Source organism: Ahaetulla prasina, chromosome 3, assembly GCF_028640845.1.
Source record: "Ahaetulla prasina isolate Xishuangbanna chromosome 3, ASM2864084v1, whole genome shotgun sequence".
Lineage (NCBI taxonomy): Eukaryota > Metazoa > Chordata > Lepidosauria > Squamata > Colubridae > Ahaetulla > Ahaetulla prasina.
In genome coordinates, this window is record NC_080541.1 from 228,583,898 (window position 1) to 228,595,400 (window position 11,503).

The 11,503-nt window shown below is 44.5% G+C and overlaps 1 protein-coding gene and 1 long non-coding RNA gene across 3 annotated transcripts in view; both read left to right on the forward strand.

The window, feature by feature from the left end:
• Positions 1–365: 365 nt before the first annotated feature.
• On the forward strand, positions 366–7,593 carry LOC131195317 (uncharacterized). 2 transcript variants are annotated; one of them, XR_009154404.1, is made up of 3 exons: positions 366–559; positions 5,580–5,906; positions 7,528–7,593. It is a non-coding gene; the product is annotated as an uncharacterized LOC131195317 (long non-coding RNA). The 2 variants fall into 2 exon arrangements; XR_009154405.1 differs by lacking the exon at positions 7,528–7,593 and adding an exon at positions 6,090–6,112.
• Positions 7,594–7,754: 161 nt separating this feature from the next.
• Positions 7,755–11,503, forward strand: part of MYLK2 (myosin light chain kinase 2) — a 25,745-nt gene continuing 21,996 nt past the window's right edge. Inside the window, exon 1 of the mRNA XM_058176720.1 lies at positions 7,755–7,863. Within this exon, the coding sequence (XP_058032703.1) occupies positions 7,755–7,863 (109 nt within the window). The remainder of the gene's footprint in view (positions 7,864–11,503) is intronic.

An 11,503-nucleotide genomic window follows, 5' to 3' on the forward strand; every position in this document is an offset into this window, starting at 1 on the left:
GGCACCGCCCTGGCACTTCTCTGTGCAACCTGCCAGTTCAAAATGAAAAGAAGAGCAATTCCCTTTCACTCGTCCTGGCCCCCAACCCAGGCGGGGGCGGGAGGTCTGACCCGAGCCCTGGAATAACCCCCTGCCTGCTTGCCTGTCTTGACGCTTTGAAACGGGCCGCGGCGGCTGCTTCTGCAACCGGAGGAAGATCCCGGTTTGACGGGCATCGAGAGTTCACTGGGGATAGTGCGTCATTTTCTGCTTTCTGTTTGCTGAATTTCTCCTCCCATCCAGCCAGCTTGGCCGGCCAGGAGGCAACAGAATGGACTGTCCTTTGAACTGGGGCCAGCAAGAACAGGTGGCCACAGAGACAGCGAGCAGCGGCAAGCTCATAATTCTGCCCAACGCCTTGGAGGGAAGAGACTTCCCTCTCCCTGCCCTTAATCCGGCTCTGTTTCACGGGGTGTAGAAGGAAGGGGACGTGGCCGAAGACCCTCGCCGACAGGGACGGCGGCCTTGCCCAGGGGTGGCGAGAGGGCCGCACGGAGGGCTCAGAACATCCCTGCTCTGGGTGAGTTCCTTGCAGGGCTCGTCAATCAGGGTTACCTGCCCAGGTCAACTCCAGTTGAGGTAGTCCAACCAGCTGGTTTGGGGGAGGGGGAGGTCCCTCAAAAAGAAGCCCACAGGGGACTTTTCTGGTTCAAGCCTGGTTCGTATGAGCAGCCAAGTCTTCAGGGTACCATTGCTGCACACCTCTACCTCAAAACATCTCCAGAACTTCTTGGAGAACTTCAGCCAAATGTTTCTAATGGGAGTCGGGCAAGGCGAGAGAAAGCCAGGGTTGGCTCGGTTGAGGGTAACCAGGGGTGAGTCTTTCCTTCCACCTTCGTTTTGTGCCGCCTGAGCTTTTTGGGACCATGGTTAGGAGAACACAAGGCCCCCACGTAGTTTCTTCCTTTCTGCTCAGCTTCTGGTCCAATCTAGTTGCCAGCATCTAGAACCTTGGAGGTGGCCCGTTTTCTTTTAACTCAGCCGTTCTGACCGGCACTAACCTGCACCTCTCGGGTTTTTCTCGATTGATGGATTATCTGCCGTCAAGTCGGCGACAGCTCCCAGTGACGACAAGGATAAATTTCCCCCATGCTGGGATTTTTCTAGGGCGCGTGAAAAAGTTTTGGAAAAGTGGAATACAGTTTGCCTAGCTGCGTGCAGAGATTCCAGGGGGGACAGGGTGGTCACGTGGCATGGCTTCTCAGGCCACGGAACGATTCCAAAATAGCGAAAAGACTTAACCGATCGAGAAAGGAAGAGCTCGCCATGCGGCAGCAACTGAAGGCAAAATGCAACTTTATGTAACAAGGAGTTTGCCTAAGGTCTCCGTGCTGATGGTGGGGTAAAGGAAGAGTAGAATAGAATGGACTGGACTGGACTGGAATGGAATGGACTGGACTGGACTGGAATAGAATGCAGAATGGAATGGAATGGAATGGAATGGAATGGAATAGAATAGAATGCAGAACGGAATGGAATGGAATGGAATGGAATGGAATGGGAGCTTAGAGGTCCTCTAGTCCAGCTCCCTGCTCAAGCAGGAGAATCTATACCATTTCATTTAGATTAACCATTTCGATTAACAGACTTGGAAGGGACCTTGTAGATCATCTAGTCCAACCCCCCTTCCCCAAGCAGAAGACCCTACACCATTTCTGACACATGGCAGTCCAATCTCTTCTTGAAAGCCTCCAGGGATGAAGCTCCCACAACTCCTGGTGGCAAGCAGTTCCACAGGTCAATTGTCCTCACTGTCAGGAAATTCCTTCTTAGTTCCAGGTTGCTTCTCTCCTTGATTAGTTTCTATCCCTTGCTTCTTGTCCTGCCTTCAGGTGCTTTGGAGAATAGGTGGACCCCAGTGGGATTCAAATAATTGAACAACCGGTTCTCTGCCCTAATGACCAGCGGAGTAGACGTGGCTCGGTCGTCATGTGACCGTGTGGGCGTGGTCAACTCAACGTTGCTCACGCCGATGAGCGCTTCGCCGTAGCTGTTTCAATGTAATAAGAGTTAACCCGAGAGGCAGTTTCTCTAAGCAGGGTAATAAAGGATTAAGCTAGAAATACCACCAGAATGTTTCTTCCTGCCTTCCTTACAGGATTAGCCCTGGAAAGTGGGAAAAAACAAAATAAGATTTCTTCGAACAAATCGGTTCTCCGAACTGCTTAGAAAGTTAACAACCGGTTCTCCCGAATAGGTGCAAACCGGCTGAATCCCACCACTGAAGTTGTCCCCCTCCTCTTTGTGGCAGCCCCTCAAATACTAGAACCCCGCTATCATGTTCCCCCAGTCCTTCTTTTCTCTAGACTAGCCAAACCCAAAACCTGCGGCCGTTCTTCATATGTTTTAGTCTCCAGGCCTTTGATCCTCTAAATTGCTTTTCCTTTAAAGGGCAGCTGGCTGGCACGGTGCCCTCCTTGGCACAATTTATTGATTAACGAAGCTGAAAGGGGAAGTGATTCCTTAATCAGCAGCCGGGTAGTGAATGAGGACGCCCAAGTTGCTCCATTTGAAAATCCCTTCGCTTCTGGTTCCCTGCGCAAAGGAATGGCCAAAACTATATTAAGACAACCTCACCGAACAATGCTAGGTTGTCCGTTACATGATGTCATCTCACACTCATCCAGGATTAACCCTGGTTGAGAAACAGAGAGGCTGTAGAGAAGAATAGAATAGAATAGAATAGAATAGAATAGAATAGAATAGAATAGAATAGAATTTATTGGCCGAGTGTGATTGGACACACAAGGAATTTGTCTTGGTGCATATGGTCTCAGTGTACATAAAAGAAAAGATACCTTCATCAAGGTACAACATTTACAACACAAATGATGGTCATAGGTTGAAAATTAACCATGTAAGTGTAAGTGGCAGCAGAATCCAAGCAGGCCCTGGCAATGTTTTGGAAATTTTAAAAAGGGCACTGAAAAAAAGCGACTTATGACCGTTTTTCACACTTATGACCATTGCAGCATCCCCGCGCTCATGTGATCAAAATTCAAAGTACACTGAGAGCCTTTGCACCAAGACAAATTCCTTGTGTGTCCAATCACACTTGGCCAATAAAGAATTCTATTCTATTCTATTCTATTCTATTCTATTCTATTCTATTCTATTCTATTCTATTCTATTCTCTTCCCTTCTCTTCTCTTCTGTTTCCTCTTCCTTTTCTGTTTCCTCTTCCTTCTCTTCTCTCTTCATTATCTTCTCTTCTGTTTCCTCTTCATTCTCTTCTCTTTTGTTTCCTCTTCCTTCTCTTCTCTTCTCTTCTCTTCTCTTCTCTTCTCTTCTCTTCTCTTCTCTTCTCTTCTCTTCTCTCTTCATTCTCTTCTCTTCTCTTCTGTTTCCTCTTCCTTCTCTTCATCAATTGTGTTGTAAATCTTGTACTTTGATGAATGTATCTTTTCTTTTATGTACACTGAGAGCATATGCACCAAGACAAATTCCTTGTGTGTCCAATCACACTTGGCCAAAAAAATTTCTATTCTATTCTATTCTATTCATTATCTTCTCTTCTCTTCTCTTCTGTTTCCTCTTCATTCTCTTCTCTTCTGTTTCCTCTTCATTCTCTTCTCTTCTGTTTCTTCTTCCTTCTCTTCTCTTTTCTCTTCTCTTCTTTTCTCTCTTCATTCTCTTCTCTTCTCTTCTGTTCCTCTTCTTCTCTTCTCTTCTGTTTCCTCTTCCTTCTCTTCTCTTCTGTTTCCTCTTCCTCTTCTCTTCTCTTCTCTTCTCTTCTCTCTCTCTCTTCTCTCTTCATTCTCTTCTGTTCTCTTCTGTTTCCTCTTCCTTCTCTTCATCAATTGTGTTGTAAATCTTGTACTTTGATGAATGTATCTTTTCTTTTATGTACACTGAGAGCATATGCACCAAGACAAATTCCTTGTGTGTCCAATCACACTTGGCCAAAAAATTTCTATTCTATTCTATTCTATTCATTATCTTCTCTTCTCTTCTCTCTGTTTCCTCTTCATTCTCTTCTCTTCTCTCTTCATTCTCTTCTCTTCTCTTCTCTTCTCTTCTCTTCTCTTCCCTTCCCTTCCCTTCTCTTCTCTTCTCTTCTGTTCTCTCTTCATTCTCTTCTCTTCTGTTTCCTCTTCCTTTTCTGTTTCCTCTTCCTTCTCTTCTCTTCTCTCTTCATTATCTTCTCTTCTCTTCTCTTCTGTTTCCTCTTCCTTCTCTTCTCTTCTGTTTCCTCTTCCTTCTCTTCTCTTCTCTCTTCATTATCTTCTCTTCTCTTCTCTTCTGTTCCCTCTTCTTTCTCTTCTCTTCTCTCTTCATTATCTTCTCTTCTCTTCTCTCTTCATTATCTTCTCTTCTGTTTCCTTTTCATTCTCTTCTCTTTTGTTTCCTCTTCCTTCTCTTCTCTTCTCTTCTCTTCTCTTCTGTTCCCTCTTCATTCTCTTCTCTTCTCTCTTCATTATCTTCTCTTCTCTTCTCTTCTCTTCTCTTCTCTCTTCATTATCTTCTCTTCTGTTCCCTCTTCATTCTCTTCTCTTCTCTCTTCATTATCTTCTCTTCTCTTCTCTTCTGTTCCCTCTTCATTCTCTTCTCTTCTGTTTCCTCTTCCTTCTCTTCTCTTCTCTTCTCTCTTCATTATCTTCTCTTCTGTTTCCTTTTCATTCTCTTCTCTTTTGTTTCCTCTTCCTTCTCTTCTCTTCTCTTCTCTTCTCTTCTGTTCCCTCTTCATTCTCTTCTCTTGTTTCCTCTTCCCTTCCCTTCCCTTCCCTTCTCTTCTCTTCTCACGCTTGGCAACTGACTTGTATTTATGATGGTTGCAGCGTCCTGGGTGTCACGTGATCCCCTTTTGAGACCTTCCAACAAGCTCATGGTGGAAGCTGGATTCACTTAACAACCGGGTTACTAAGTTGGCAACTCTAGGGATTCACTTAACAGCGGTGTCAAGAAAGTTCATAAAATGGGGCAAGACTCTTTCTGAGAACGAGAACGCAGTGGAACAACTTGCCACCAGAAGTTGTGAATGCTCCAACACTGGAAATTTTTAAGAAAATGTTGGATAGCCATCTGTCTGAAATGGGGTAGGGTTTCCTGCCTGGGCAGGGGGTTGGACTAGAAGGCCTCCAAGGTCCCTTCCAACTCTGTTATTCTGTTCCCCTTTTTCCATACTAACTTTTGTCCCTTTTTAAAAAATTTCTTAGCCTATGTTTCTTGTTTCCTTACAATCCTTGCAGCATAAGCGGTATCCTTGCAGTAATAAATTGAGGCAAGCGGTTAATTAATTTCTTCGCTATGTTACTAGAGTGTGTGGTTAAAACTGTTAACTAATCTGCTTGGCCGAGCTGACTTGCTTATCGGAATAGCCCTCTCTTCCTGTTCTCCGGTCTTCAACTTTTATACCTTTAACGTCTCAATGTCCCACTGAACATTTATACCCACAAAACGGCTTTCTTTGCAAAAACAAACATTATCGCCCTCGGTTTCTTACACCATGATTGGAGACACCTGACCTTCAGTTATCTCGGCTTTTTGTAGCATGGAGAAACATAGCGATCGACCTTCACCTGTTGTTTTGTCTCCTGCAGGAATTGATCTGAAGTCCCCGGAAAGGAGAAGGGTCAATTTGGAAGATCTCTACGGGGCCTCCTCCGTTGGTGCAGGAGACTCTTCCAGAAGATGGAGAAGGCCGGAGAAACCAGCAGTGTGCAGGATACTGGGGGAGGGGGAGAAAAGGTACTTTTGGAAGGTCCAGCCCAGGAGAAGGAGAAGCCATCAGACCAGGTCCAAGCTGAGAAAGAAGATCCCTCGGGTGAGTCCCCAGAAGTGAAGGACCACCATGGTGAACCCAAGGATGAGCAAAAGAAGCCGCTGCACATCCAACACAGCTTCAGCTGCCCAGCAAAAGTGAACAGGTAAGGTTCTTCTCTGCTACTTCCATTGAGTTGAGATCCTTCTGCCAAGAGGCCCACCTGTGCAATCAGCAAAGCAAGGGACTGGGGGGGCATGGTTGAAGTTGAGTGAGAAGATAGTCAACCGATTGGGTGAGGAGGTGGGTTTCTTTCTTTTTCTTTTCTTTCTTTTTTTTTTTTTTGAAGACTAGCGACTGCCTTTGAACCCGTCTGGCAGTCTGGATGGAACCTACATGGAGAATGTTCATTGTGGGCTTCTGCTCTGGGGTATGTGTGCTTGGGATGAAGCCACACCAGGATCTTGAGAGGAAGAGCAACCTCTTACAAGGTGTAGGGCAAGAGGAGGAGAAGGAAATCAAGAGAGATGGAAGAGGAGGAAAAGGAGACAGGAGGAAGAGGAGGAGGAGGAGGAGACAGAAGGAAGAGGAGAAGGAGGAGAAGGAGGAGGAGAAGGAGGAGAAGGAGGAGGAAACAGAGATGGAGGAGGAGGAAGAGGAGGAGGAGGAGACAGAAGGAAGAGGAGGAGAAGGAGGAAGAGGAGGAGGAAAGAGAGATGGACGAGGAGAAGGTGGAGGAGGAGAGAAGGAGGAAGGAGACAGGAGGAGGAGAAGGAGGAAGAAGGAGGAGGAGGAGGAGGAGGACAGAAGGAAGGAGGAGAAGGAGAAGGAGGAGGAGGAGGAGGAGGAAGAGGAGAGAAGGAGACAGAAGGAAGAGGAGGAGAGAAGGAGGAGGAGGAGGAGGAGGAAGGAGACAGAAGGAAGAGGAGGAGAAGGAGGAAGAGGAGGAGGAAAGAGAGATGGAGGAGGAGAAGGTGGAGGAAGAGGAGGAGGAGGAGACAGGAGGAGAAGGAGGAAGGAGGAGGAGGAGGAGGAGGAAAAGGAGGAGGAGGAGGAGGAAGAGGAAGAGGAAGAAGGAGACAGGAAGGAGGAAGGAGAAGGAGAAGGAGGAGAAGGAGACAGAAGGAAGAAGAGGAGGAAGAGGAGGAGGAGAAGGTGGAGGTGGAGGAAGAGGAGGAGAAGGAGGAAGAGGAAGAGGAAGAGGAGGAAATCAAGAGAGATGGAGGAGGAAGATTTAATTATAATTTAAAAAATATATGAATGTGCAGAAATGGATAGATTATCGATGGAAATGAAGGAGAGGGAAGATACTGAGTACTATCGAATATGGAATAGATGGTATTCCTGGCTGGAGAGTAAGCATAAAACTTAAGGGAGATTTTTGTCATGAGACTGAATTCTGAATAGAGGTTAAAATAATTTAAATAAGAATTTTGGTTTATAGAGATACTTAGAAGTAGAATTTTGTATATAGATAGTTAAATAGGAAAAGAGCTACCGATGTAGGAAAAGCTGTTATAAGTCATGTAATTTTGATGTGTTTGTGTGTTTTATTTATTTATTTATTTTATTTGTCAAGCATAACAATATATATAAGTATAAGCATGAAATAATATACAATTGGATACAACCAAAAGGAACATTAGGACAGGAACGGTAGGACAGCTGGTGCTCTTATGGCCCATATACAGACTTCTTAGATTTCTCAATTTCTCCGTGCTGCTGTATTTGGGAGGGGATCTTTTAAAAACCTTGGTTGAAGATCTCAGTTGAGTCTCCTGTTTCAGCTTAGGAGATATTCAGAAAGAGGCCTCAGAAGCCCCCAGCACAAAGTCCCAAAGATCCTGCGGCTGTTCTCTCCGTCTACCCAGAGCCCGTGGCTAGAGACCCCAAACAAGAGAAGAAGGAAGGTGAAGGAGAAGAAGGGCTAAGCAGGTCAGGCAGCATGAAGCCCCCAGCCCTGCCACCCAAAGAGTGACAGGACTTTGCCTGAAGAGCCTCCCTCCTGTTTCCGATGCTGCTGGGGCCTCTTACGTCCCGGCAGAAAGCAAAGAGACAGACGACTCTGCGGAACCGGGTGCAGCCCTACCTCCTCAGATTTGTGAGACCCCTCCTGATCTTGGGTAAGGTTGTCCGGGATTGCTGGCTTCAGGCCCATAAACAGAAGCAGCTGATGGAAGGACTGTCCTTGCATAAGTTTCTAGTCCTCATGACGCAGGGCAGCTCATCCTAGCCTGGCCTGGCCTTAGGACCCCAATTCAGACCAAAATCTCCGGTGCTCAGCAAGGCGGTCGTTCAATTAAGTCCTCCCAATTTTATGTCCTTTATTGCCACGGTTGGTAAGTGAATCACTGCACCTTTAAGTGAATCAGAGGGTTGTTAAGCGAATCAGGTGGCCAATCTGGCTTCCCCACTGACTTTGATGGCCGGAAAGGTCGCCAATGGGAGTCACGTGACCCCAGGATGTTGAAATGCTGGTTTATCCCAAAGCCCAAATTTTGATCACATGATCACGGGGCATGTCGTGACGGTCGTAAGTGCGAGGATGGGTCACAGATCACTTTTTTCAGTGTTGTTGTAACTTTGAACGGTCATTAAAGAAATGGTCGTAAGTCGAGGATTCCTGCATCTGGAACTGGCTTAACCTCCACACCTGAATACTGTAAAGGTAGTCCTTGACTGGAGATGCTTCATTTAGTGACCGCTCAAAGGGACTTATGACCGTTTTTTCACACTTACAGCCATTACAGCATTCCTGCGGTCATGCAGTCAAACTTCAGACGCTTGGCATCTGACTCATATTTGTGACGGTTGCAACATCCCGGGGTCACTTGGTTCCCTTTAGTAACCTTCAGATAAGCCAAGTCGATGGGGACTCACTTAATGGCTGCGTTATTCACTTCACAACTGCAGTGATTCACTTAACAACTGTGGCAAGCAAGGTCGTAAAACAGGGCAAAGCGAGACATTTAACAAATGTCTCACTGAGCGACCTAAATTTGGGGCTACATCGCGGTCATAATTCGAAGACAGAGAGGAAGGGGGTCAAGCTATTTTCCACAGCACTGGAAAGCCAGGCGAGGAATAATGGATGGAAAGCGAACGAGGAGAGATTCAACCTGGAAATAGGGAGAAATTTCCTGAGAACAATTAACCAGTGGAACGGCTTGCCACCAGAAATTGTGGGAGGCTTTCAAGAAGAGATTGGACTGCCATTTGTCACCTGGGTGGGGGGTTGGAATGGATTTTATTTATTTTATTTATTTGATTTTTTATTTATTTGACCTACAGGATCCCTTCCAACTCTGCTAACCTGTTAATATGTTAATCTGACAACCTGTAGCAAAAGAGCAAAAGGCAAATTATAATAGAATAGAATATAGAATAGAATTTTTTTATTGGCCAAGTGTGATTGGACACACAAGGAATTTGTCTTTGGTGCCTATGCTCTCAGTGTACATAAAAGAAAAGATACCTTCATCAAGGTACAACATTTACAACACAATTGATGGTCAATATATCAATATAAATCATAAGGATTACCAGCAACAAAGTTACAGTCATACAGTCATAAGTGGAAAGAGATGGGTGATGGGAACTATGAGACGATTAATAGTAATAATAGTAATAGATTCAGTAAATAGTTTGACAGTGTTGAAGGAATTATTTGCTTAGCAGAGTGATGGCCTTCGGGAAAAAACTGTTCTTGTGTCTAGTTGTTCTGGTGTGCAGTGCTCTATAGCACTGAATAGAATAGAATAGAATAGAATAGAATAGAATAGAATAGAATAGAATAGAATAGAATTTTTATTGGCCGTGATTGGACACACAAGGAATTTGTCCTTGGTGCATAGGCTCTCAGTGTACATAAAAGAAAAGATACATTCGTCAAGAATCATAAGGTACAACACTTAATAATAGTCACAGGGTACAAATAAGCAATCAAATCATATTAGGAAACAGTCAGTATAAATTATAAGGATACCATCAACAAGGTTATAGTCATACAGTCATAAGTGGGAGGAGATGGGTGATGGCAACGATGAGAAGATTAATAGTAGTGCAGATTTAGTAAATAGTTTGACAGTGTTGAGGGAATTATTTGTTTAGCAGAGTGAGGGCGTAAGGGAAAAAAACTGACTTTGTGTCTAGTTGTTCTGGTGTGCAGTGCTCTATAGCGTATAGAGAAGCTTATAACAAGCTAAGCAAAAACACGCCTGTTTATTTCATTAGAATAGAATAGAATAGAATTTTTATTGGCCAAGTGTGATTGGACACACAAGGAATTTGTCTTGGTGCATAGGCTCTCAGCGTACATAAAAGAAAAGATACGTTCATCAAGGTACAACATTTACAACACAATTGATGGTCAATATATCAATATAAATCGTAAGGATTGCCAGCGACAAAGTTACAGTCATGCAGTCATAAGTGGAAGGAGATTGGTGATGGCAACGATGAGAAGATTAATAGTAGTGCAGATTTAGTAAATAGTTTGACAGTGTTGAGGGAATTATTTGTTTAACAGAGTGAGGGCGTAAGGGAAAAAAACTGACTTTGTGTCTAGTTGTTCTGGTGTGCAGTGCTCTATAGCGTATAGAGAAGCTTATAACAAGCTAAGCAAAAACACGCCTGTTTATTTCATTAGAATAGAATAGAATAGAATTTTTATTGGCCAAGTGTGATTGGACACACAAGGAATTTGTCTTGGTGCATAGGCTCTCAGCGTACATAAAAGAAAAGATACGTTCATCAAGGTACAACATTTACAACACAATTGATGGTCAATATATCAATATAAATCGTAAGGATTGCCAGCGACAAAGTTACAGTCATACAGTCATAAGTGGAAAGAGATTGGCGATGGGAACGATGAGAAGATTAATAGTAGTGCAGATTTAGTAACTAGTTTGACAGTGTTGAGGGAATTATTTGTTTAGCAGAGTGATGGCCTTTGGGAAAAAACTGTTCTTGTGTCTAGTTGTTCTAGTGTGCAGTGCTCTATAGCGTCGTTTATGTTTCACAACTAAGCTACAGTATGTGGACTTCAATTCCCAGAATTCCCCAGGACATTTACCCCATTCGGTACAATGGCTTCATTTAATAGCCAGAGTGTTTGCCACATCTGCTCAACGATTACTGCAAAAAAAGGTCATCAAAATCACACCATTCCCGTGGGTGACCTGCTTTATGACCATCACGACGTACGACTGCAATAGGCAGGCTCCATTATGGTCGTAAGTCAAGGACTACCTCCATTACCACTGGAGATAAAACACGACACTCTGGCTGCAGTTAAGAAAGGAGTTTTCCTATAACTGATCAGAAGCTACGCATCGGCGTCTTCGACTTACAACCACAGTTTCTGTTGCTACTTGTCAAGTACATTTGGCCTCATTTTAGGACATTTCTTGCCGCCGTTGTTAAGTGAATCCCTGCAGCCGTTCAGGCTAGTCACACGGTTGTTCAGTGAATCTGGCTTCCCGATTTTGCTTGTCCGAAGGTCGCAAAAGGGGATCACGTGACATCCCCGGGACACTGTGACCGTCATAAATATGAGTCACTTGCCAAGCGTCTGAATTCTGATCACGTGACCGCAGGGAGGCTGCAACAGTCGTAAGTGTGAAAAACGGTCATAAGTCACTTTTCCTACTGCCGTTATAACGTTGACTGGTCACTAAATAAACGGTTGTAAGTCGGGGACTGATTTTCCCCTTTCTTCCTAAATCTTAAGGCAGGCCTTGTTGCGAGATGAAAATGGGG